Here is a 26,754-nt window from a genome sequence, read left to right as displayed (position 1 = left end):
AGCAGTAAAATATCTGAAGTGAGTCTTATAGCTTATCAGTCACGTTTTTTTTTTTTCATTGTTTTACTTTCTGAAATATGAATATACTCTTCGCGCGAAGCTGACACTACCGAGCTGATAACATTTCTGGTCAGCCTACTAATAACACAACATGCACATCAAGACTGAGACATCTTTTGGTTTTAAAAACATTATTTGTATATTAACAAAGTTGCTTTCCCTATAGTGGCAAAACGGCAAACATATTACGTAAATAATAATTTCATTAGAAATTAAATCTTTTTATCATGATGGAAAACTGGATCCTCCATCTTCTAGTCAGTGGACTGTAACCCAGCTGCGACGCGCTTCTACAGCCGACAGGGGGAGCCCGAGATTCGGCCTGAGACCTCACGTCTTCACAACAACAGCGCTTCTCTTTGAAGTTACTTACCCCGATAAGGTAAATATTGAAGCGCGGTTCTCTCAGGGACGCGGGGTCGGTTGTGGTCTTGAACGTCCCCGCAGTAAACCCCTCTGAAAGAGGCCGAATATGTGCGAGGCGGCGCTGCCAGCCAGCTGAGCGCTTAACGGCCGTGTGACGCACTCGACCACGGCTGGGCTCGCGCGTGCAGTCCGAGGATTCAAAAGGTTCTGCGCGAGGCGAAGGCCCAACGGACGTCAACACACAACGGGCGAGTTTTTGTGTGGAAACAAGCGGTCAAACCCTGTTTTTATAAATACTTCACTCGACTGCGGGGACTGGTAATTTGCCGTTTTATAATTTTACAGCCAGAAGCGCGGGTTAGGAAAATAAAAAAAAGTTTTGTGTAATTTGTGAGGAGAAACGTAGCTGGCTAATGATGTGCGTAAGCAAGCTAACGGCTAACTAGCTGACGTTAGCTTTGTGGTAAATGACCGAAGAAGTTCAGTCACCAGACCAACCTAGACCACTTAGCTAGAGCTTAGTTAGCTCATCGGCTGCTTTCATCAGACATACTAAATACAGTGTTTGGCTACATTAATGCAACATAGCTAACTGCCTAGAAGCACCCACCTTAGTACCCCTGAACTAAATGTCAACGTTTCTAAATATCAGCGTTATCTTAGCTAACTAGCCAAATTATGCAAGATAGCGAGTGTCATTTCTTCTAGAGAATTTGAATATGTTAATCGGTCTGTATTTGTGTGGTGGCATGAATTAGTCATAGACAGCATGCCTGAATTCTTCACAGTTCTAAGATCCTCAGTTAGTTAATTTAACCTAGCTAGGATACCTAGGTTAGTTGTAACCCAGGTGTTAGCGTCCCACTGACAGTATGAATGGTCTCAGTCAAGACCAATAGCTAGAGGGTCATGAGCAGCCGTTTGACAACGTAGTTTCGCGCTTGGCTTGAATGCGTGAGTTCGTGTAACTTCATATCGTGCAATTTGTAACTTGCCTTTCAACTGTTTTTTTTTGGCATTTTGAAGCAGAGTTTTTAGAAATTATATTCGGCAACTCGGATCGACCAGCAGAGTCCCACTGACCTGTTGGATCAGTTGCTGGTGTTCTTCTGAGTGACGTTACAGATTACGTAGGAATGTTGATGTGGAATAATGACGTTATGACATGTTTACATTAGCATCAGATTAACTAACAGTAATCAGTAACTAACCCATCAGTAATTAGCCAGTAATTATCCTCATATTTGTATATACGTAGGAGATTAGATTTAGAACCCTTTTTAATCGCCTCTTTTGATTGTCTTGAATATTGTGATTTGTGACACCCACAGGTAATATAATGACCATGGCTTGATTTGGATCTGTTGCGTCTCGTGTGGGCCATAACTTTATAGCTACCCTTCATTGTTATGTCTCTCACTGTGGTGGGGTATCTTGTCTTTATAACTACCTTTTGCAGAGTTCTGCACAAGTGTCTGAGCTACAGCCATACAATGCCAGATGCAGGTTAATTATGAATATTTATGAATACTTATTTATGTGAATTTATTTATTTGAATAGTTTAATCTAATTGCTTCCGTTTAACATACTGTTGTGGAAAATAATATAGTTGTTGGACCGGTAATAGATTACTTGCGTCTCTGTCTTGTTTTCCTAAACTGTTTTGTGTATGTATTCAGTAGAACATTAAACATTAAGGTGGTGACATAAGTAAGATTATCTGTAGTCTTACAATTACTTGCTGTATCTGCACATCTCTGGAGGGCATGTTTCTGTGCATCTGTTCCTTTTGTGCTTTCACACTGTGCTGTCCATCTCCCAGCTGTCATTGGGTGCCTGAGGGGTAGAGGGTGGAGCCTGTATATGTAATAAAGGGGTGTGTCTGTGAAGCCTGTTTGGAGTAGGCTTGTCTGGTGCTATGTGCATAGCTGATTGGGCATATGTTCTTGGTGCCTCACTGCTGTGTACACACACACACACACACACTGCTGTTAGAGGAACTCCGTCTGAGCACTCTGGATCGTTGCTCTATTTCTTCACTTTTCATTTGAGTTATCACTGGTTTCAGTGCCGTAACACTACAAACTTTATTGGCCTGCCTGAACACACCTGAGAGAAAATTATCAGCAACTTCCTGAGCTTAATTGAGGTGTGCTGGAGCAAGCTGTGAGGGTCCTATAGGTTATAGTTAATGTCCTATAGGACTTCTGTGGCAGGGCTGGTTGTGCTAATGGTTAATCCACACTGTGATAATTGACCTCTATTAGCAGTTTAGCATTAGTTTTCAGCTGTAGTAAACACAGAATCTGTGATAATTCCTCACTTTGATGAGAAGCTGTGTCTGTGATAGATTTATCAGGTATCAATACAGTCTTCAGATTTACATTTAGTATTTACATCATCTCATATAACTAACTGCACTCTGGTTATAGATGTTGTTGGTAAACTGGGTAATACTATAATAATTTTCCATGTTTGTGGCCTTGGTCTGTAATATAATCACAGTCTGTTTAGTTTTTCAGCTTGCAGGTTATGTGATCTGAAAGTATTTCAGAATGCAACTAAATAACTCATTGTTTTCTTTCTGTTTTTTGTGTGTCTGTAGGAGTGTGTGAGATGTGAGGGATGGTTTGTGTGTATGTGTAAGTGTCCTGTACCCAGCTGTCACTATGAATGGGGACATGCCTCATGTACCCATCACTACACTTGCTGGAATCGCTGGCCTCACTGACCGTAAGAACATACAAACAAGCACACAAGGACATGGGGAATTCAACTGCACACACACTCACAACCCAGAAGAAGTAAATACACACACAGATGCTAGTCTATTTAAATGAAAGTACACACCCATTCACTTAATGACTAGATGCCATCTCACCTGCCACTGCTGCTTCTATTAATATAAATAAGGCTAGATATTATGGATCAACATCCCATAAATAAATTCTATTTAAACTGATTATTGTAAATTTCTTTGCTTACATAGGATTAGCTGTAATTCATGAGAAGCTGGTGTTTACAGTATGTGTATTGATAGTGTGAATTCTCTCATGTATCTCATGATACATAGTCCTTAGAATAGGACCCAGCACTGGCTCTGAAGAGTTACATTCATGGCATTTAGCTGACACTTTTATCCAAAGCAACTTAGTTATGACTGAGTACAACGTGAGCAATTGAGGGTTAAGGGTCTTGCTTAGGGGCCTATCAGTAGCAACTTGGCAGTGGTGGCGTTGAACCAGCAACCCTCCCCTACAAGTCAAGTATCTTAACCACTGAGTTACCACTGCCTTACTCTATTGAATGTAAACAATCATTTCTGTGCACGCTTTGCTAAAGTTTGTGTATGTCTGTGTGTGTCTGCATGTGCAGTGCTGAACCAGCTGCCCCTGCCCTCCCCGTTGCCCGGGACGACCACTAAGAGTGTGTTGTTCAGTGGGTGGGTGGTGGAGGAGGTGAGCCGGCTGCTGTCCTGCAGGGATGAAGGCCTGGCTCTTCAGCTCGCCAGCGCCCTCAACCAAGTCTCAACAGAACACATGTGATTGCTGAACACCCTACCTACCTTACTGCAGACATTTATTGTATTGGGAAAGCCTGGCTGGTGTACAGTTACAGTCTGTAGTCCATGTGCTGACCTGCACTGTTTGTGCCATTCAGAAGTCCTTCAACAGTCTTCAGCAGTTTTAGACTAAATGGTCAGATGTCCTGTGTCAGTCTGCGGCTGCTTGCACAGTTAAGGGTGTCACGCTGCCCATGCCAACAGGGAGATAGACTTGTACCTGCTCAACACACACAGCCATGCCAGTACCAGCTCAAGGTTATGATGTGTTGAGAATGGTAAACCACCCAAATAATATCTGGTCAGGTCTGGTCTGATGTTCAGAAATGTACAACTTACAAGGGTAATTGTGCACAGCTAACAACAGATATTATAGTCTGTAATTGTAGACTAGGTTGTGAGTGCAGGTGTTTGTAATTGCGTGGGTAGTGAGTAGGTGTGTGCCTGTTTCTGCAGAGAGCTGAAGGACAGTCTGAGTACTGATGATTTGGAGGGAGATGTTCCAGTCCTAATGCAGTTGCTACTGTCCAGAAACCCAAACATCTTCACAGCCACGACTACAGCCACAACCACACCCACAACCCCTCAGTACAGCACCCAGTCTGGTGAGATTTATATATACACACACACACACACACACACACACACACACACACACAAACTTACACTGCTACTGCATGACTTTTTTTAAAAAGGACTTAGATTTTATTTATTTGTTGTCAGTTGCAGGTTTATTGTAATACACATTCTTTGCTTTGATATTGTGTGATTGTGTTTCTAAGGTTTAGCTCAACAGGCAATGGCCCCACAGTACAAAATCACCCATAATTCCACACAGGGCAGCCCTGTCTCCACTAACTACCAGCAGGGCTCTGTGTCTCACAGCCCGTCTGGGTAAGTCCCTCACCGTGAACTCCGTAAGTCCCACCATGAACTGGATAATTCCCTCAGCAGAAAGCACAGTTCTTCATGAAGTAATTTTCTGCTGTTTCCCACTGCAGGCACTTTGTAGCAGGTCCGGCAGGGTCTGGGGGTCGCTTTGTTCCCCCGCAGACGAGCCCTGTGCCCAGTCCCTACACACCTCAGAGTCCTGTCACAGCCTACAGACAGTACTCCCATCCACCCACCTACAGCCAGCCCCAGCACCTGCAGCCAGGTGTGCTACACACCCACACAGCTGCATCCTAACACACCCACACAGCTGCAGCTAGGTGTGCTACACCCCACACAGCTTCATCCACACACTTAACTGCAACCACATGCGCAATACTCCAGACTACATTATAGTTCCACAGTCCATTATAGCTCTGTCCTAACACACACCTGTGGCTCAGTACACTATACTATATGCTATATATTATACTATATTGTACTCCACACTATACTATAGCAGCGCAGTGCTGCTTCCTGTCGTGTTTCATTCAAGGTCTCTGTCTCCCTCTGTAGGGTCTGTAGCAAGTCCCATAATGCCCAGTGTTATGAGGAGCACCCATGAGAGTAAGGTACTGATGGCTCTCTCTCTGTGCTGCTTCTACCCCCCAGCGCAGTGACTCTTCCCCTCACTTCTAAATGCTGCTGTCTGCCCCTGTAGGGTCAGGAGCGGAGCTTCTTTGGCCCTGGGCGTGAACCTGGCCCCGGCCTGCTGCTAGGCTCCGTGGAGAAGCCCCGGGGCCTGGGGCCCAGCCCGGGCGAGAAGGCAGGTGTGTATGACGCGCTGGGCTCCCCTTCTGGGGAGGTGGGCAAGGTGGCGGGGCGGGACGGGCAGGCCAGGCCGGCGGACATGGACCTGGGTGGAGTGTTTCCCAGTTCTGACCCAGAAGGAGAGCTGGTGGAGGCTCTGGCTGCCATAGAGAGGATGGAGAGTGAGGCTGCCTTGGAAACAGACCGTAGCGCGAAAGAGGTGCAGGACAAAGGTGAGACACTTGGACACGCGCTGACAAGGCAAGACACTTAGACATGCACTCACATATTCATAAACACACTCACCCCCCCCCCCCCAGATAAGCCTTTAAAGAAGAGGAAACAAGACTCCCACCCCCAGGAGCCTGGTGCAGGGTGTGGTGGGGGCGTGGTTGGAGGTCTCCGACTGGCCCCAGCCAGTGCGGTGGGCGGAGCCGAAGATGTCAGTGTTGCACACCATTGGCCACAGGAGCCTCAAGAGGGCGTGACTCCCAAACCGCTCCAGCACCACCACTGCCATGATGACAGGCATCCAGAAGCCCCCCGGCAGAAGCACAGGCCTGAGGGTCGCCACGCTGATGGAGAAGGCAGCCCACGGCATGCAGCTCAGTCCGCCAGCAAGCCTAGTGCCTTGCCCACCTATGTCCTGGGGGAACACGTTGGGCCAGGAGCACTTCCACCATATAAGGAGCCCGAGGGGGCGGGGCACGTAGGCATGGGCGACGGAGCTGTGCCCCAAGATTGGAAGCAGCCACGCGTGTGCCTTGAGCGACTGGAAGCAGAGTCAGACATGAAGAAGAGCGTGAAGCCAGTGGTGGTCCTACAGAAGCTCTCTGCAGACGAGGTGCAGCGGTTGACGAGGGAGAGAGACTCCCGCGCCAGCAAATCCAACAAGAACAGACACGCCTCTGGGAGATATGGGAAAGGTAGGAGAATAGACACGCCTCTGGGAGATATGGGAAAGGTAGGAGAATAGACACGCCTCTGGGAGATATGGGAAAGGTAGGAGAATAGACACGCCTCTGGGAGATATGGGATGTAGAAGTCACTGAACATGAACTGTGCAGTGCTGCAAGTTGTGGATACATTATTCTAGTGGCTATAGTGTGGAAAGGCGAGATCAGTATTATTTTGGTGGCTGTAGTGGCGTTAACACTGGGCAGTATGTGCAGTGGTGTTAACGTTGTGTGTGCTGGATTCTGAGTGTAGTGGTGTTAATGTGTGTGCTGGATTCTGAGTGCAGTGGTGTTAACGTTGTGTGTGCTGCAGGTGGGCTGGACCCGTCTGTGCTGAAGGATCTTCCCCCTGAGCTGCTGGCAGAGATCGAGTCCACCATGCCACTGTGTGAGAGAGTGAAGGTGAACAAACGCACACGCAGCAGCGCTAATGAGAGGCCACACTACGCAGAGGACAGCTCAGATGATCAGGACATCACCGCTGACTGTGAGTAACCACCTCTTAAGACTTATTAGGGTGCATGGTGCTGTATTAGAGCGGCATATGTTACAGTGATATGTTGCAGAGCATTGTGCTGCAGTGTGTTGTGTTGGTGTGACTGGTGTGATGCTGGTTCTGTGTGTGACAGTAGTGGCATCTTTGTGTGTCCCAGTGATGCGTAAGCGCCATAAGAAGGACCGTGACCACACGTGGGAGTATGAGGAGCGAGATAGACGGAGCTCTGGGGAACATCGGCGAGGAGTTCATGATGCTCGCAGGGGCTCAGGTGGTCGCTGGGACGACTCTGAGGACGACACACCCAGCCTAAGTGATGGTTAGATATATTTCAGTATGTCTATATGTCAATATATATCAGTACACTATAACAGTCTTTTTATTAGTATTTTATTAATGTACATCATAATGAATTGTCTTCATTAGTGCAATTAATGAGTGAATAAATTTAAAGATTGATCATTTATGTATCTCAGCTGAGTGTGTGTGTGGACATGCATTAGTTCCAGTGCTGAGTTGTGTGGTATGGTTTAGTTCAAGGTGTTCTTGTTAGTGTTTTTGAAGTGTGTGTGTGCGTGTGTGTGTGTGCGTGTGTGTGTGCGTGTGTGTGTCTTATAGTGGGACGGAACCTAAAGAAAAGGGAGAAACAGAAGAAGAGGAAAGCCTATGAGCCCAAACTCACTGCTGAGGGTAAAGCGCCTCCTCCCCCTGATCCCCTCCCTCTTATCATAAGCTCCTCCTCCTTATTTCTTTCCCTTCATGTCTGTGTGTGTGTATGCTTTCACTGTGCCAGTTATACAGGGAGACAACACCTGAAGTTGGCACCACATTTCACATTTTAACCAGTCCGGTTTCAGTCGTCTGTCCACGTTTGTTCAGTTTTGAGATGTAGAAGTTTGTTTACATTATGTAATTGGTGTGATTTGGCACACCATCATGCTGGTGACATAATCGGTGTAAACAAACCTTAATATTTAAAAAAATATCTAAGATCCCAATATCTAAAGCAGCACAAATGAAAATATTTACAGCACAGACGGGCCTTAGTGTGTGTGTGTGTGTGTGTGTGTGTGTGTGTGTGTGTGTGTGTGTGTGTGTGTGTGTGTGTGTGTGTGTGTGTTTGTGTTTGTGTAGAAATGATGGACTCCTCCACCTTCAAGAGGTTCTGCAACAGTATTGAGAGCATACTAGAGAACCTGGAGGAAGGGGACTTTACAGCTCAAGGTAGATACAGCTTTGGTAATCTTTCTAAAGTCCGATGCATTTATAGTTACGACATGGTTACTCATCTTCAAACTGTGTGTATGTGTGTGTGTGTGTTCGTTTAGATGATGATGAGATTCCACAGGAGCTGCTGTTAGGGAAACACCAGCTGAGTGAACTGTGCAGTGAGTCTGCTAAGATAAAAGCTATGGGCATCACAGACAGGGTGAGACTACCACAACTCTGCACATCTCCGGCACAACCCTACACAACTCAGTTCTACATGGATGTGCTGTCTGATATATGCAGTTACTGCCGTGTAGGTGAAGTCTAGTGCTGTGACCGTTTCCTCCCTCGCTCCCCCATACATGAAAACTGGTCACCTTTCAGCCAAATTCACCATTTTGAAAGATACATATTCACGTGAATCCTGTAGATTGTGCAGTTTTGTTTTTGAGGGTGGTGTTAGTTGGTATGCTCCCCTCATTCAACATGAATCCCTGCTCCCCACATTCTTAGACAACAGAGCAGCAGCACATGCATTTGACCTTTCAGAAATGGTCTTCATAAAGGTTTCTTGCTGTATAAAATAAACATTGTGTCATTTCATGAATCTGAAGTTCTTTTTATTAGTGTTTTATCCATGCCACCTTAAATGAAAAGAATGAAAGACAAGAAAATTAGATTTAAGGTGGAATGGAAAATGGAACAAAAAATTCAAATGAGAAGACGACTGTAGCTTCTTGTTTTGATCAGAATTTGAAGAGCTTTTGAACATTTTAAATGATTTCTATACATATGCCTAATTAAAGCCAAAACATTCTATAATTTTCGCTTGGTAAAGACAGGTTTTCAGCTGTGGTATATGACCATTTGGGCAGAAATGTGCTATGAGCAGCTCAAAACCTTTGGACATTTTCTGGATTCAGATGAGAAATTTGTTTGTGAATTTGACAAATATCCCCCTTCTCCAGTTTAGTCTCATGTGCTCTAGAGTGTTTAATTCTTACACTAAAATCAAGAAAATTGTGACGGAGAGGATGCTTTTGGGGTCACCTGCAGCGGGTTTTCTAAATTTCTCCCCCTTTTCAGTTCTCTCAGGTTTTCATGTCTGTCTGTCTTTTTCTGTTCAGATTCCCTCTGAGAAGCTGGTGAAGCTGTTGAATATCATGGAGAGGAACATTCTGGATGGATCCAGTCTGTCCACACTCATGAATCCTGTAAACTTCTCACTGATGAACACTCGACCCATTCCAGCACACCCTCCAGTTGGCATTGCTCACTCTCCTCCCCTTAACTCTCTCCTCTTCCTCAGGGCAATGAGGGTGAAGACGAAGAGCGCTTGTGGCGTGACCTCATCATGGAGCGTGTGACCAAGTCTGCGGATGCGTGTCTCTCGGCACTGCACATCATGACGTCGCCTCACATGCCCAAAGCTGTGTATATCGAGGACGTGATTGAGAGGCTGCTTCAGTTCACAAAGTTCCACCTGCAGAACACATTGTACCCTCAGTACGACCCTGTGTACCGCCTCGACCCTAAAGGAGGTCAGAAACTTGCATCGCCCTCTAAACATTGCTGCACCTAAACCTTGACTAAAGTCTGAGTGTGCCATTTCACTTGTGCTGAGTCATATTATACAATGCAGAGGAGACCTCAAAAAGACATCCTAGCCATAGCCAGAATTCCAGAAAACCTGCGTTTGACTCTTACATGTATGTTCGTTCTGCCACGATGACGTTTATTTGTAGTGGGCACATGAGTTTCAGGCTGCTCCCTATTGGTTGTATTTATAAGTGTGTAGTTGCAGCAGGCACACTGAGATTATTCTTCGGACAGTAGTCGGCTGTCTTTGGACACAGAGGAACTAGTTCAGTCACCGTGGGGCATACTGCATGTTCAAGATCACAGTTTTAACTTGCACCCAAAAAATTCTCACACACCACTGTGACGAGTATAATCAGCTCTCTTCTAGGAGTGTCAGTGGGTCACTGCTCTGGTCTGTGTGTGCCCTCTGCTCAGTGAGTCGTTTATTTTGTGGCGCTTTCTGGGCACTTGCAGGCTCCATACTGAGCTCCAAGGTGAAGAGGGCCAGGTGCTGCACGGCTAAGCAGAGAGTGATCGTTATGCTCTATAATAAAGTGTGTGACGTGCTCAGCAACATCTCTGAGCTACTCGACATCCAGCTGCTGACTGATACCACCATACTTCAGGTGGGACCACCCGCCTAATCCTGTCTGTCTCCTCTCCAACTCCCACGCTAACCTGTGTGTGGGTGTGTCTGCAGGTCTCATCCATGGGAATCACCCCTTTCTTTGTGGAGAATGTCAGTGAGCTGCAGCTGTGTGCTATTAGGCTGGTCACGGCGGTGAGTTCCTCTTCTGTGTTGTGTATTGCTTAAGCACTGCCGTAGATGTCCTGTTCAGACTACTTGTGTGTATGATAGTCATTCTCACAAATATAAATGATTCATTTATTTAGTTAGCTAAATGATGATTTATTTTTGTTCTAGTAAAATGATTGATATTTATGGAATTTAGCTGGTGCTTTTTATCCAAAGCGAATTACAATTATGACAGTACATTTTTTGAGCAATTAACGGGTAAGGGTTTTGCTCAGGGGCCAGTGGCAACTTTGTGGTGGTGGGCCGTGAACTAACAACCTTCTGATTACTAGTCAAGTACCTTAACCACTGAGCTACCGCTGCCCAGATTGATATATCAGCAGTAGTGCAGATTAAAGCAGATGGCATTATTTACAGATTTAGCCTAAGTTTTTATGGTAGTGCAATATAATAATAATGTGAGTGTGTGTGTGTCCAGGTGTTTTCTCGCTATGAGAAACACAGGCAGTTGATCCTGGAAGAGATCTTTACCTCTCTGGCCAGACTGCCGACCAGTAAACGCAGTCTCAGAAACTTCAGGTCTGTGTGTGTGTGTGTGTGTGTGTGTGTATGCACATATATTACATGTGCAATATTATTAGTGTGATATATTTGTACATGTTATTTGAAAAGTGTGTGTGTGTGTGTGTGTGTGTGTGCAGGCTGAACAGCAGTGATGCTGAGGGAGAGCCAGTGTATATTCAGATGGTGAGTGCTCTGGTGCTGCAGCTCATCCAGTGTGTGGTGCACCTGCCCTTAGACAGCGACAACACAGATGACGACCACAAGAAGGTAACACATGCATGCCACTCACTTTTGTGATGTGCATCACTCTCTTACCTGTGGTGAGGTACTTGGGCACTAGTTCTGCCCTGTCTGGAGTGTTGGGGGGGGGTGCTGGCTTTTTAAAATCAGAATTTTATTAAGTGTCTGTTTTATTAAATAAACTGCAGTGTGACAAACTTGAAGAGTACGCCAATAATAATAAACAATACTGCACGGCAGAACAGATCATTAACTGTGTGTGTGCGTGCGTGCGTGCGTGTTTTCTCTTAGGTGGATGACGATGTGTTCATTACAAATTCATATGAGACAGCCAGACGCACTGCTCAGAACTTCCTCTCTGTATTCCTCAAAAAGTAAAATATTGTCCTCCACCACTCAACTGTTCTATCCATGACATTTACACAATCTTTTTGCAAGTGTTGAGACTCCTTCTCTGTGTGTGTGTGTGCGCTTTAGGTGTGGCAGTAAGCAGGGAGAGGAGGACTACAGACCACTGTTTGAGAACTTTGTTCAGGACCTGCTCTCTACAGTCAACAAGCCAGAATGGCCCGCCTCTGAACTCCTGCTCAGCCTTCTGGGGAGACTGCTGGTACCCACAGCTCCCCCTACAGACCAACACTCCCCACACCAACACGTCATACTGCGTCATACACCCAACATACGCCACTCTGATAACCCCTCACCTACCAAACACACTCATTCCTCCGCTCTTCCTTAGCTACCCCTCAGCTGTACAGTACCACACAGAGCTGTATCTGTAGGTGTGTGGCTGTGTGTCTGCAGGTGCATCAGTTCAGTAATAAGCAGACTGAGATGGCTCTGAGGGTGGCATCTCTGGACTACCTGGGTACTGTAGCAGCCCGGCTCAGGAAGGACTCTGTCACCAGCAACATGGACCAGAAAGCCATTGACCGCATACTGCAACAGGTACAGCTGCGCGTGTGTGTGTGTGTGTGTGTGTGTGTGTGTGTGTGTGTGTGTGTGTGTGTGTGTGTGTGTGTGTGTGTGTGTGTGTGTGTGTGTGTGTGTGCTTATTAAAAGGTGTGTGGCATGTGTGTGTTTCAGGCCTCAGGGAAGGATGAGACCCAGCAACTGCAGAAAGCTCTGCTGGACTTTATGGATGAGAATGCAGAGACTGATCCTGCACTTACAGTGAGTCAGAAACACACATACCACACACACGTACAGCATCTCACAAGCACACAATACACGTGCGCCACACAGCGCCGTGTCCTTTAGTGGGTGTGTAGACGTCCACTCCGTGTGTGTGTGTGTGTGTGTGTGTGTGTGTGTGTGTGTGTGTAGTTTGCGCGGAGGTTCTACGTTGCGCAGTGGTTCCGGGACTGTACTGCAGACTGTGAGAAGGCCATGCGCACCCAGAGCCACAAGGAAGATGAGTTGGAAGGAACGCACCATGCCAAAGAGCTGCATGCCACACAAGACATTCTGCACAGGGCTGAGGCCCGCAAAGCATTCCTCCACTCCGTCATCCAATCCGCCCCCAACCAGTTTACAACGCTCAGGTACTGTCTGAGAACACGCTGCAGACGCTTGGCTCAGGTGTGGGTGTGGGAGTGTGGGTGTGCGTTTCAGGATTGGTTCCTTGTTGTTTGTGAGATGATCTGGTTGTCTGTTTCTGTGTTTCAGGATGAATTGCAACACTGTGGACTATCAGGACTCCTGTCTTATTGTACGCTATCTGGCTTCTACCAGACCCTTTTCACAGAGCTTTGACATCTACCTGACCCAGGTACTACAGCCCATAACCTGACCCCTAACCTTAACCCATAACCTGACCCAGAGACTACAGCCCCTAACCTGACCCCATCTACACCTGTATGTAATCACAGCTTATTTAAAAATCTGAGCTTTTCTCATCAGCTTTAACCTCCAACTGGCCACAGTTCTACCACAGTTCTAAAAGATAACAGTTTTGAGTAAGAGTGGTGTGTTTGGTTTGTTTATGTATCAGAGCAAGTGTGTGTGTGTGTGTGTGTGTGTGTGTGTGTGTAATATTATATATAATATAATACATGTATTTGTGTTGTAGATCTTGAGGGTTCTGGGAGAGAGTGCGATAGCAGTGAGGACCAAAGCCATGAAGTGTCTGTCTGAGGTGGTGGCAGTGGACCCCAGCATCCTGGCTAGGGTAGGTTAACATAAGGGGGTAACGGTGGACCCCAGCATCCTGGCCAGGGTAAGTTAACATGGGGTGGTAACAGTGCACCCCAGCATCCTGGCTAGGGTCGGTTAACATGGGGGGTAACAGTGTACACCAGCATCCTGACCAGGGTAAGTTAACATGCGGCAGACACACTCAAATGTGTGTAATAAATTACTCTGTATGTGAGTGGTTCAGATGCAAAGAGCTGTAGGTTAATGATATCTGTAGATTAATATGCATAAAGATTTCTTCCATGGAGAGAACTAACTGCTCTCGGGGGGTGTATGTGTGTGTGTGTGTGTGTGTGTGTGTGTGTGTGTGTGTGTGTGTGTGTGTGTGTGTGTGTGTGTGTGTGTGTGTGTGTGTGTGTGTGTGTGTGTGTGTGTGGGGTGGGGGATTAGTCTGATATGCAGCGTGGGGTCCATGGGAGGCTGATGGATAACTCCACCAGTGTGAGGGAGGCAGCAGTTGAACTGGTGGGCAGGTTTGTGCTCAATCGGCCTCAGCTTATTGAGCAGTACTACGACATGCTCATCGAGAGGATACTGGTGAGTGTACAGACACACACACAGACACTCTCCCCTGCCCTCATGGTGCATGGGTTATTATTGCCTGTGTGTGTGTGTGTGTGTGTTATGCTGTAGGACACTGGTATCAGTGTACGTAAGCGTGTGATTAAGATTCTGAGGGATATCTGTCTGGAGCACCCAGGGTTCAGCAGGGTCACTGAGATGTGTGTAAAGATGATCCGCAGAGTCAACGACGAGGAGGGAATCAAGGCAAGCGACACCTGCAGCTCACTTGAATCTCAATAGCTGTACTGTGGTAGTATGGGACTGGTGGATGGCCTGCTGTAGGTGGTGGTCTGGGATTGGTATGTATTGTAATGTAGCTAGATAACGTGGGATTGGTGGGTAGTCTGCTATGTTGTTTTTGTTGTTGTTATTCCATAGGTGTTTTAGGATTAGCAGGTATTCTACTATAGCTGGACTGACACTGATTGTTACCCAGTTGATCAGTTTTCAGGGGCTGATGGTTAATCTGCTGTATGTAGATGGTGTGGAGTAGAGATTGACTTTAGCTCTGCTCTGTGTAGAAACTTGTGAATGAGACGTTCCAGAAGCTGTGGTTTACTCCAACTCCCAGTCACGACAAGGAGACCATGAACAGGAAGATCACCAACATCAGTGATGTGGTCAGTTCAACTAAACACTCAGTCTGACCTTCACCCCTTACCGAACACTCTGACCATTCCCCGAACACCGTGTGTTGTCTTCCTTCAGGTGGCAGCCTGTCGGGACTCTGGTTATGACTGGTTTGAGCAGCTCCTGCAGAATGTGAGTAGTTACCAGTTATTGACTCGCTGCACCACCAAGTACAGTTTACTACAGTATCAGTTAATCCACACTGACTCACTGTGACACCAAGTACAGTTCACAACAGTAGTTATCAGTTAGTCCACACTGACTCACTGCACCCCAAGTACAGTTTACTACAGTATCATTTAATCCAAACTGACTCACTGTGACACCAAGTGCAGTTTACTAGAGTATCACTTAATCCACACTGACTCACTGTACTGTTTACTACAGTAAACTCTCTCCCTCTCCAGTTGTTGAAATCCGAAGAGGAATCTTCGTACAAACCCACCAGGAAAGCTTGTATGCAGCTAGTGGATAATTTAGTAGAGTATATCCTCAAATATGAGGCAGCTCTTACAGGTACATATGCATATTTTTACACACACACCTGCTGTCAACAAATATTCTAAATTCTTTTATATAAATGAATGGTGAAAATGACCTGCACTATTATGTAGGGCTGAAATGATTCCTTGAGAAACTCAAGTAACTCAATTACTAAATATCAGTGCAAATTCATAACATCAAACATTCTTTTAATCCATATAACTATATTCCCAATATTACTAAACCCAGAATGTTATATGGCATGTAGATGTGCTAAATTAGGTTTTGCTCTTACAAGTACTGTATGCAATTTAAGCAATCTAAATTGTATATTTGCTATTAGTCTTTAATAAAGCAAAAGTATTTATCTAATTATAATTAGATAATTTATCTAATTATCTAATTATTTGATTAATCGATAGAATACTAAAATCTATTAATGCATTTACCTGAAGCTTTTATCCAAATTGACTTACAATTATGAGTGAGTACAACTTGAGCAATTGAGGGTTAAGGGTCTTGCTCAGGGGCCCAACAGTGGCAACTTGGCAGTGGTGGGGCTTGAACCAGCGACCTTCCTATTACATGTCAAGTACTTTAACCACTGAGCTACCACTGCCCAAATGCAGTTGGATGCAGCCTATGTAAGCTATAGTTAGACTGTCATTCCAGCACTAGCAACCTGAGGGCACATGACATGCGCCCATATGAATATGGCCTGACATCCACTACTGTGTTTTTATACTAGCTAGTGTTTTGGGAGTTCTGGTTTTAAGAATGTAAGTAGACTATTTTTCTCTTAATAACAGCACTTTATTGTATCCGTCAGGGTAAAACATCTGTTTCACATTTCTCAGAATTGTGCCACTTGCAAAGTTTTTGTTAAAATAAATGTAAGCATGTGGGCTACGGTACTGTATTAAGTAGATCTTGACTAGAGACAAAAGTACTGCAGGTCCCCAAGGTTTGGTTATTTTTTCCCATTTCATGTAAAGGGAAAATGTTTAAATAAATGTGTCTGTACACATAGTAGTGTCTCTGGCTGTACTGGGCTGATGTAGCTAATACTACGACATACGGTAAATTGCAATATCTTATCTCCCTGGTGAACCCTTGGTGTGATATGGCAGTCACTGGCCTGTGCTGACCTAATGTTGGGTAATCAAGCTGCACAGAGTCTGTTGGAGTCTGATGACCAGAACACTTGACTCTCTGAGCCTCGTCATGAGGCTCACATCACACAATCTGATAGGTTAGAGGGCTTGCGTGCATAGGATAGCCCTCTACAATGTCAGTTTATAGCCTCCGGTACTGCGACATGAATCAAAACAATGTATTGTGTGCATGTACACAATAAACACAATATACTCACATGACACCAATTGTGCTAGACATTGCAATGACAAATAATATTGATTTATGGTTGTCTTGGATTGTATTGTATTGGATATTATCTGTAAATGTAATAAGTATTTATTACAATTTTCTCTGAATGGTGTCTTTTCTGTGTGTGTGCCTGTGTGTGTAGAGCACAAGAGTGTAAATTCCACACGTTTAGTAGCCTGCATTACCACTCTCTACCTGTTCAGCAAGATCAGACCTCAACTGATGATCAGACATGCCATGACTATGCAACCCTACCTCACCACCAAGTGCAGCGTGAGTCTCTCAGCACCCACATACACCTGCACACAGTCATGAGTGTGTAGTTCCATCTTCCCACCAGCTATTTCTGGAGCATCACTACTGAGAATGTGCTTTTACTTCAGTGCCATCTGAGGGGCCTTTTGTGGATTTAAGATGTTCCTGTGTGTGTGTGTGTGTGTGTGTGTGTGTGTGTAGTCTCAGAGTGACTTCATGGTAATCTGTAATGTGGCTAAGATCCTCGAACTGGTGATTCCTCTGATGGACCACCCAAGTGAGAACTTCCTCACCACTGTGGAGGAGGACCTGATGAAACTCACCATTAAATACGGCATGACGGTGAGTCTGAAACACACACACACACACACACACACAAACGCATTGCATACGCACGCATATATGGCTCTGATGAATCTCGTAATGAATCGTGGGAGGGCGGTGAATTAAACTCGCAGACACATAATATGTAAAAATTAACTTATTTGCTTTTATTTCCAAATAGAGATTTTAAATTTAATGAATAGAATGCTTTTAAAATTATTTTAACAACCTGAGATTTTATAAAATATAAATATATTTAATAAAGTTTTGTGATAAACCATTTCAGAAATCCTTTAGTAAACAGAAGTTTTGTATTGTGCTTTTTTTTGCTTGCTTGTTTATTTTGAAACATGCTGGACTCAATACCTTCATAACTACACACGGGCCAGTATGTGCATACGTAACTACACACGGGCCGGTATGTGCATACGTAACTACACACGGGGCCGGTATGTGCATACGTAACTACACACGGGGCCGGTATGTGCATACGTAACTACACACGGGGCCGGTATACGTGTATATACAAATGCACACGGGCCATTTTGTGCATATGTAACTACACACGGGGCCGGTATACGTGTATATACAAATACACATGGGCCCAGTGTGTGCATACGTAACTCCACATGGGCCCAGTGTGTGCATACATAATTACATACGGGCCGGTGTACGTGTATATACAAATACACACGGGCCAGTATGTGCATACATAACTACATACGGGCCAGTATGCGCATACATAACTACACATGGGCCGGTATATGTGTATATACAAATACACACGGGCCAGTATGTGCATACGTAACTCCACAAGGTCACCACCTTTCTGACATTCCCTAAATGTCTATTCTCTCTGACCATCTCTGCCCCCCACAGGTTGTGCAGCACTGTGTGAGCTGTTTGGGTGCAGTAGTGAATAAGGTGACCCATAACTATAAGTTTGTGTGGGCGTGTTTTAACCGGTACTACGGTGCCCTGACCAAGCTGAAGGTGCAACACCAGGAGGGCAGAACTAGCCTGGGCGGAGTGACCCCCAACACCAACCCTGCCACTAAAGCAGCCCTGCTGCGTTCCCTCTTCACTGTGGGGGCGCTGTGCCGACACTTCGACTTCGACCTTGAGCACTTCAAGGGCCCCAGCAAGGTACACACATGCACACAGGCCACAGCAAGGTACACACACAGTTCATGGGCTCCAACAAGGTATCTGATTTTTTAATACCACAGCACAGTGTAATGATTTAACCAGCTCAAAAACGCAATATTATATTCAAATTCAACTCACACACCCTATTAAAATCAGTAATTGGTGGGATTCACTGTGATTCTTTATAGTTAGGTGTGTGTGCGTGCGGGTGTGTGTGAGAAGAGATGGTTGTGTTTGTGAATGAGGTAAGTTCATAGTTGTTGTAATAAATATACTGTGTGTTTGCAGATAGCAATAAAAGAGAAGGTTCTGGAACTGCTGCTGTATTTTACCAGTCATGAAGACGAGGAGGTTCAGAGTAAAGCCATCATTGCACTGGGTAGGACACACCCACACCCAAACACATACACTCTCTCTCCTAATCTCTCACACACACACACACCCCTCATCATCTCACTTCCACTCATCACATACACACATGCTCATTACCAGCAAACACAATAACTTCTTATTAGGATAACAACTCACTCTTCTCGTCAGTGCTATCATTCAGAGAGTTCAGTCGACAATCTAAACAAACTCTCTGCATCTTAACAAACTGCAGTTTAACAAACTCTCTGCAGATTAACAAACGGCAAATTGGAAAAGATAAAATATTTGTAAAGGATCCTTGAGTATGAGAGAGGTGCTATATAAATGTAAACAATAATAATAATAATAAATTCATAAACTGCATATTAACAGACTGTAGATTAACAGACTTATTTTTATTTTTTTGGTTCTCTGATTCTCTCTCTCTCTCTGTCTCTTCCTCATTTTCACTCTATGCCTTTCCTTTCCCATCACTCTCTCACTCCCTCCCTTTCTCTCCCTCTCTCTTGTCCTCACACTCAGGGTTCATGTTTATAATGCACCCCAGTCAGATGTTTGTGCTGGAGGTGAAGACTCTCTATACTGGGTTGTTGGCTGACCTGAAGAGCTCTGTCACATTGAAGATACAGGTGCTTAAGAACCTGCAGATCTACCTACAGGAGGAAGACTCACGCATGCAGGAAGCTGACAGAGAGTGTAAGACTTTCTCTCACTCACACACACGCAAACACACCACACGTCACACTTTTCATTTATGGGCAGTAGTAGTTCAGTGGTTAAGGTACTTGAATCGTAATCAGAAGGTTGCCAGTTTAAGCCCGAACACTGCCATGTTGCCACTGTTGGGCCCCTGAACAAGGGCCTTAAACATGATTGTAAGTTGTAAATTACTTTGGATAAAAGCGTCAGATAAATGCAGTGAATGTAAATTTGTATTGCTGCTGTTATGGTTTTCAGAGTTTGGAAAAACTGCATTTTATGTCCCCCACTCAGGCCTTGCAGTTAAAGAGCTTCCTTTATTCATATGAATTAACCAGCTTTAACTGAGCTTCCTATAGTCATATGAATTAACCAGCTTTAACTGAGCTTCCTTTAGTCATATGAATTAACCAGGTTTCTGGCCGTTGGAAAACATGGACTGAAAGAAAACTGAATAATTTACTGGAAAACATATGTATTCTTTACTTGCTCTGTGTGTATGTTTGTATGCATGTGTGTATGTGCACAAATGTGTGTGTGTGTGTGTGTGTGTGTGTGTGTGTGTGTGTGTGTGTGTGTGTGTGTGTGTGTGTGTGTGTGTGTGTGTGTTGTGTCCCTGCAGGGCAGAAGCTGTCTAAAGCAGAGGACCTGAAGGAGATGGGTGATGTGTCATCTGGAATGAGCAGCTCCATAATGCAGCTGTACCTTAAGCAGGTGCTAGAGGCCTTTTTCCACACACAGTCCAGCGTCCGACACTTCGCTCTCAACGTCATCGCCCTCACACTCAGCCAGGGGCTCATACATCCCGTACAGGTACGTATATACACGCGCGCGCGCGCACGCTCACACACACACACACACACAAAGAGTCCAGCGTACGACACTTTGCTCTGAACGTCATCGCCCTCATGCTAAGACAGGGGCTCATACACCCCATACGGGTACACACACCGCTACCCTCCTGCCCACCCATCCACACACCAAACATTCTGTCTTTCCTCCTAACACAGTGTGTGCCATATTTGATCGCCATGGGAACAGATCCCGAACCCAGTATGAGGAATAAAGCTGATCAGCAGCTGGTGGACATCGACAAGAAGTACACGGGCTTCATCCATGTGGGTAACACACACACACACACACACACATGGTTAACACACATGGGTAACACACACCCGCTAAGTGGTGGCATTAGGAACTTAGCTAGCAGGTTAGCTACATGCTGATAGGTGAAGAATTTGGAAAGTGTTATGAGATCACATCACTTGGTAACAAAGAAAATGCCTGTAATTCCCTCAAGGCCTTTCAGGCAGCTGAGAAAAATGGTTTCTTTGCGAGAGAGCTATTCACTTTGGTGTGTATTTGCGACTTAGTGTCTACATGCACAAAACGCAAAAAACAAATGGAAAAACTGTAAAAGCAGTTTTTATGGGGGAAAGGTGCAGAGTCATTTGAGGAGAGAAGGGTAGGACTCAGTCCCCTTCCTCTGCTCTAATGAGTCTGTGCCCTTCCTCTGCTTGGGGGAAGGGTGCAGGCACATCCGAGCGGGGAAAGTGTACATTACAACAACTATATGCACAGAACAATATTCACTATGTACCATTTTATTTTTGATTTCGTCTTCATCAAAGGACTCGAATGCTCAGAAGCCCCGTTATCTTTGACACCACTTTCTAAATGTGCTGAAACTTCAGCAGCTGTACATTTTTTGCACATTGTAGCTAGCTAGATGTCGATTGAAAAAAGAAGGAAAGGTTTCTGATGTGAGGGGTCAATCCTTAGTGAATTCATGATTCTATTAGTCAGATTCACACAAATTCCACACAAATAAGTCCTTAGTGACACTCGAACATACGATTCACATGTAGGTGCATTGTACCTCTATTTATTGCCTAACTCCGATCAAAAGAAAGGGCAGAGACTATAGATTCAGGAAATGTTTGAACCATATTCCTCCATTGTATTATCGCAAAGAACTTTTGTAAGAACCATTATATTGCAGTTGTATGGAAATGTTAATTATTTGGTGTACTGATCATCACTATCAATGTTGCTTTCGTCAAGATTCCTACCCAGGGAATTCTGACAATTGCCCCTTCTGAAGTGCTAGGAGTATTCACCAGTCTTAAAAAAACAAAACTCATGCACTTAAAAAACAAAAGCTCATGCACTTAAAAAACAAAAGCTCATGCACTTAAAAAACAAAAGCTCATGCACTTAAAAAACAAAAGCTCATGCACTTAAAAAACAAAAGCTCATGCACTTAAAAAACAAAAGCTCATGCACTTAAAAAACAAAAGCTCATGCACTTAAAACAAAAAACCATGCACTTAAAACAAAACTCATGCACTTTATTCTTTAGAACATGTAATACTATAAAGAAAAGGAAGGCTTTACATGGATTGAGACCCAAAGTTCACCATCACAGGAATGAAATTCTTCTCACAGATGGCCTTCTGCAACTGTGTAATGAATGCTGTGCCAGGTTAACTGGTTTAACAGGTTAAAGTATGTTCAAATTCTCACTTTTACTGGGGTGGTTTTGCTGCACTGTGTTCAGATTTGTTGAACCTGATCCACACAGCATTGACTCTTAAACACAAAAACTGACTCTAGCCTAAGAGTACCCAATCCTGGTCCTGGGGATTTACCATCTTGCAGAGTTTAGCTCCACCCCCAATCAAACACACCTGATTCAGATGATCAAGATCTTGAGGGGCATCTGACTATATGAGCCAGGTGTGTTGGATCTGAACTCTCCATTGTAGTAGATTTTCCAAATTCTCCCCTAATTTGACCAGAACTGACCACCCTTGCTCAAGGTATTATGGCATCCTGTCACTGTAGAATATCAGAGAATGTTGTATGATGTTCAAGTCACAAGATGTTAAACATTTGAGATGTGTGTTTGAGGTCTTCTGACAGATGCTTTGCTACCTTTCTCAGAAAATAAAAACATGTTAATTGATGCGGGCTTCAGTACTGATCAACGAAAGGATACAATATTGCAAACAGTGTTAAATACTCTCTGAGGGTGCACAGGTGATGGTGTTAATAAAGGCCCTTCATTGGGATAGTGAGGGCCCTTCACTGGGTCTAAATAAGTGAACAGTAGTTGTCAGAGCTGTAGATTATGATGATCTGGTTATAATGGTGTTTGTGATGACTGATGTGGTGGTGGTGATGAAGCCTGTTTGGTTTGGCTGTGTTCCAGATGAAGGCCGTGGCTGGGATGAAGATGGCGTTCCAGGTGCAGCAGGCCGTGATGGGAGCGAGTTGTGCAGTGATCCGTGGATTCAGGAAGGATGAGTCCCACACAGCCCTGTGTTCTCACCTCTACAGCATGGTGCGCACCAACAGGACCCAGCGCAGAGCCCTCCTCATCTCCCTGCTCAACCTGTTTGATGACACCTCGGTCAGTACACACACACACACACACACACACACACACACACACACACACACACACACTTGTCTGTCTCTCTGATGATCTGCCTGTCTGTCTAACTGTCTCTGTCTGCCCATCTGCTTGTGTCTCTCTCTGAGCAGAAGCTGGAGGTGAACGCTCAGCTGTTCTTGGCTGATAACCTGGCCTACTTCCCCTATCAGACTCAGGACGAGCCGCTCTTCATCATGCATCACATAGACATCACACTGTCTGTGTCTGGCAGCAACCTGCTACAGACCTTTAAAGAGGTACAGAGCACACACACACCACTCTTATAAGCAGACTGTGCTCATTGTATTTGTAGTGTGCATGCATGTTTGTTGTGTTTGTGCACTCATTTGTTTTTGTGTGTGTGTGTGTGTGTGTGTGTGTGTGTAAAATAAAAAAATACATATACACATATATATACAGTCTTTATTGAAGGCTCCGAAGCACACTAGGAGGAAGGGCCACCAGCGGGTGAGAGCTGAGGAAGAGGAGAGAGGTGGCACTGATGAAGAGCAGACTGTGGGGGAAGCAGCAGAGCAGGAAGAGGAGGATGATGTGGGTGTAAGGAAGGCTAAGGAGACAGAGGTGTATGCAGTCTCGGGGGCGGGGCCAGGAGCGGAATCAGACTCCGACTCAGAGCTGGAGGATGTGGATGCGGTCATGGAGCGTCTCCCTGATGACTCAACACCCCTGCTGGACTTTGCTCGGGCATCACAGGGGATCCTGCTATTGCTCGTCCTCAAACAGCACCTCAAAAACCTCTACGGCTTCTCTGACAGGTACACACACACGCAACATGCACATATACATACCATAGTCAAAACATCTCAGAGGGGTCTCACCTGAGTGGGTGGGTGTAAAATGAATTCTTAATTAATATGAACTATGATGGCAGCACACACTTAAGCACATACTCTACAGTTTAGGGGATGCAGTTGGTCAGATCGACCCCTACTGTGTGCATTCAAAACACAGACTAACGTTTTGCCCCACCGTGATTTTTGTTTGAAGAATGCATTCATGGACAGAATTAGAATATTGATGGTAGACAATCTTATGTGACATAACACAGTTTATCAACGGGTGATGCAAAGGAAGGACTGGCCGTTTTAAAAGTGGGAGGTATTTTGTGTGTCTGCTTTACTGGGGGGATATAACACAACCCCTCCCATGGAGCCCTGGACACACCCCTCCTACTGAACTGTCAATAAATGGTTAAGCTCCCAGATCTTCTGCTCAGGCTTTACCTGCATGTCAGGCATGTAGCGTGTAGCTGTGTGGGTCTGTCCATATGTGGCTCTGTCCGTGTGTGCGCACGCGTGCATGTGTGATGGTGAGTAAGGCCTCTCTCCTCTATCTGTAGTAAAATCCAGAAGTACTCTCCATCCGAGTCAGCCAAAGTCTATGACAAAGCCGTCAACAGGAAGTCCAGCATCCACTTCAACCCTCGTCAGACCGTTGATTTCTTGTCCAACAACATGCTCAGTGAGCTCACCGATGACCTAAAGAGAAAGATCGTCAGGCAGTTCCTTGATGTGAGCGCGCGCGCACACACACACACACACACACACACACACACACACACACACACACACAGCCCTCTACCACTAAACACTCTTATTGAAGTTTTACACATCTCTGGACTGACAGCAGGTTATAGCACGTCGCTGATGTCAGGTTTGATGTGTTTGTATGTTTGTGTGTGTTGTTCTGCAGTTTAAGCTGTTGATGGAACATCTGGATCCTGATGAAGAGGAGGAGGAAGGTGAGACTGGCATTGCTGTTCGGAACAAAGCCATCTCGGCCCTGCTGGACGGGGCGGGTGGAGCAAGCCCACACGACCACCGCCCAGCCGCGTCAGACGAGGACAACAGTGAGGGAGACAAGCCACCAGGAGTGAGCGCACCCTGCATACACACAGACCCACACACGCCTCTATATACCTTACTGGTCAGAGATTTGAACACAAGCGTCTTAATACGTTTTCCTCACATTCATTCTATATTTGGATTATTTTACAGTTGGACTGATGGACTGGTGTTTTTTCTACAGTATTATGGACGTCCAATAAACTGACGTTCTCTTTACAAAGGTTACGGAGATCAGTCCACAAAAGAACATGCTTTTAAAAACACATTTTATCTGGCCATAAACTATTTATGTAAAGAGCAAATTTATTTTAATATGACCTTTTAGGTAAAACGGCTGTATGAAAGAACAACTTGTCCATATTTTTGACTCGTACTCTACATCTCTGGGTGTTTGACTCGTACTCTACATCTCTGGGTGTTTGACTCGTACTCTACATCTCTGGTTGTGTAGGTTATGCTTGTTGCTCTCATTTTGGACCTTTTTCTAACAGTGTATTACTTTACACACCACTTAATGTGAATGTGTCATACTTAGTATGACTGTGTGCTTTCCTGGAAATTGAGTTCATGACCATAGTTTTACTACCACTATGGTCTACCTGCTGCTCCACCCAACATGAAAGTAGTTACTGTTCCACATCCCTTCTGTTAGAGGAACCCCCCCAATTGATACAAGACCCCCCCCACCACCCAACAGTAAGTGGCTGTTACAGCTGTGTTCTTGCACCCCCTGCAGGTGTCTCGACGTGGGAGGAAGGTGGGGGAGTGTGCGGACACTGTTCTGGCTAACACGAGTGAGTCTGTGAGTGCGCTGGATATCGTGGCCCTGCACTGCCCACGGTATCACATCCGGCCACAGCTGGCCCGCGTCCTGCAGCGCACGGACCAGGGCTACAACGTACGCTGGATGGCTGGGTCCTACTCCAGCGCCTGGACTGAGGCACGCCGCAAGGAGGGACGCAAGCTCGTGCCCTGGGTGGACACCATCCGCCACACAGACATCATCTACAAAAAGATCACTCTCACCAGCGCCAGCAAGCTCAGCCACAGAGTGGCTCAAACGCTAAGAGCTCTGTACTCTAGCAAGGACAGGAACCCCAGTTAATCTCTCACAAACACACTCACACATACACACTCCTAATCTACCCTTTTGAGACGCTCTTGATCACTAATGCTAGACTCAGCTTGGCAGTGCACTGATGCTGGCCCTCTGAGGGTGTGCGTGGTCGTAACACTTGACTGAAATGTTTGGAGAAACATTTGTAAGGGTGCTTCTTCGCTGCTGTGCAGCACAACTCCTATATTCCTGTATCATAGTTTAACAGAAAAATATTGTTTATATCTATTAAAAAATTTAAATATTTACTGAATGGAGAAGAAAATTCGTTTATTCATGTTTTTACCTTTTTTTGTTAGCAACAGATGGCTTTCTATAGTTTGGCTCTTCCTTTAAAAGCAGATAATTCTTTTCTGTGGAACGGTTTATTGGTTTTGTACGATAACGGTGTGGCTGTAATTTATTGTGTAAAGCGTGCAGTATGCGGTCCAGCCAGTGGCCAAGCACGTCTGCTGGAGGCCAAACCACAGGCCTCTGATGGAACAAATACTGCAATAAATTTTGTACTTCTCTTATGTCAAAGTCTTCTTTTTGTGTCTTGCAGTTTCTGCCCACTACTGTGAGTGCAGTGGGGCGTGTTCCTGACCCATCACGACCCAACAGGGCGTGGAGTTGTTCTAGAGCTTTGAACCTTTGAACCATGGACATGTCTGCCAGATGGACATTTCTCTCCAGAGAGGATGTGTTTTGATTCTGTATGAAGACGTCACTGTTGACTGCATTGTAGCACTATTGGTGTACGCACCTCTGACAGCCTCTTACTAAAAATGAAAATTATACTGCAGTACCTGGGCATGTTA

At 45.2% G+C, this 26,754-nt stretch overlaps 1 protein-coding gene across 3 annotated transcripts; it reads left to right on the top strand.

Moving 5' to 3' along the window:
* Positions 1–332: 332 nt before the first annotated feature.
* On the top strand, positions 333–26,469 carry nipbla (NIPBL cohesin loading factor a). Of its 3 annotated transcripts, none has more exons than XM_035526046.2 (45): positions 333–442; positions 3,033–3,160; positions 3,803–3,968; positions 4,446–4,594; positions 4,772–4,883; positions 4,991–5,145; positions 5,436–5,491; positions 5,581–5,902; positions 5,990–6,595; positions 6,939–7,112; positions 7,279–7,440; positions 7,740–7,811; positions 8,256–8,345; positions 8,450–8,550; positions 9,458–9,544; positions 9,640–9,871; positions 10,386–10,537; positions 10,612–10,692; positions 11,147–11,247; positions 11,370–11,499; positions 11,764–11,846; positions 11,950–12,082; positions 12,277–12,420; positions 12,559–12,645; positions 12,799–13,016; positions 13,141–13,243; positions 13,544–13,642; positions 14,059–14,205; positions 14,302–14,436; positions 14,754–14,852; positions 14,941–14,994; positions 15,270–15,378; positions 16,874–17,004; positions 17,188–17,328; positions 18,190–18,456; positions 18,748–18,838; positions 19,354–19,527; positions 20,153–20,343; positions 20,541–20,648; positions 22,745–22,945; positions 23,080–23,226; positions 23,390–23,745; positions 24,330–24,501; positions 24,683–24,862; positions 25,574–26,469. In XM_035526046.2, the coding sequence occupies exons 2-45, from the start codon at positions 3,097–3,099 to the stop codon at positions 25,940–25,942; spliced, it is 6,951 nt and encodes a 2,316-aa protein (XP_035381939.1). In that variant the 5' UTR covers positions 333–442; positions 3,033–3,096; the 3' UTR covers positions 25,943–26,469. The 3 variants fall into 3 exon arrangements, with proteins under 3 accessions (XP_035381939.1, XP_081560670.1, XP_081560571.1); XM_081704544.1 differs by lacking the exon at positions 333–442 and adding an exon at positions 449–674; XM_081704445.1 differs by lacking the exon at positions 333–442 and adding an exon at positions 449–744.
* The last annotated feature ends 285 nt before the right edge of the window (positions 26,470–26,754 follow it).

Source organism: Electrophorus electricus, chromosome 1, assembly GCF_041902795.1.
Source record: "Electrophorus electricus isolate QZ-2024a chromosome 1, ASM4190279v1, whole genome shotgun sequence".
Classification (NCBI taxonomy): domain Eukaryota; kingdom Metazoa; phylum Chordata; class Actinopteri; order Gymnotiformes; family Gymnotidae; genus Electrophorus; species Electrophorus electricus.
This window is presented reverse-complemented; position numbering and strand designations above follow the sequence as displayed.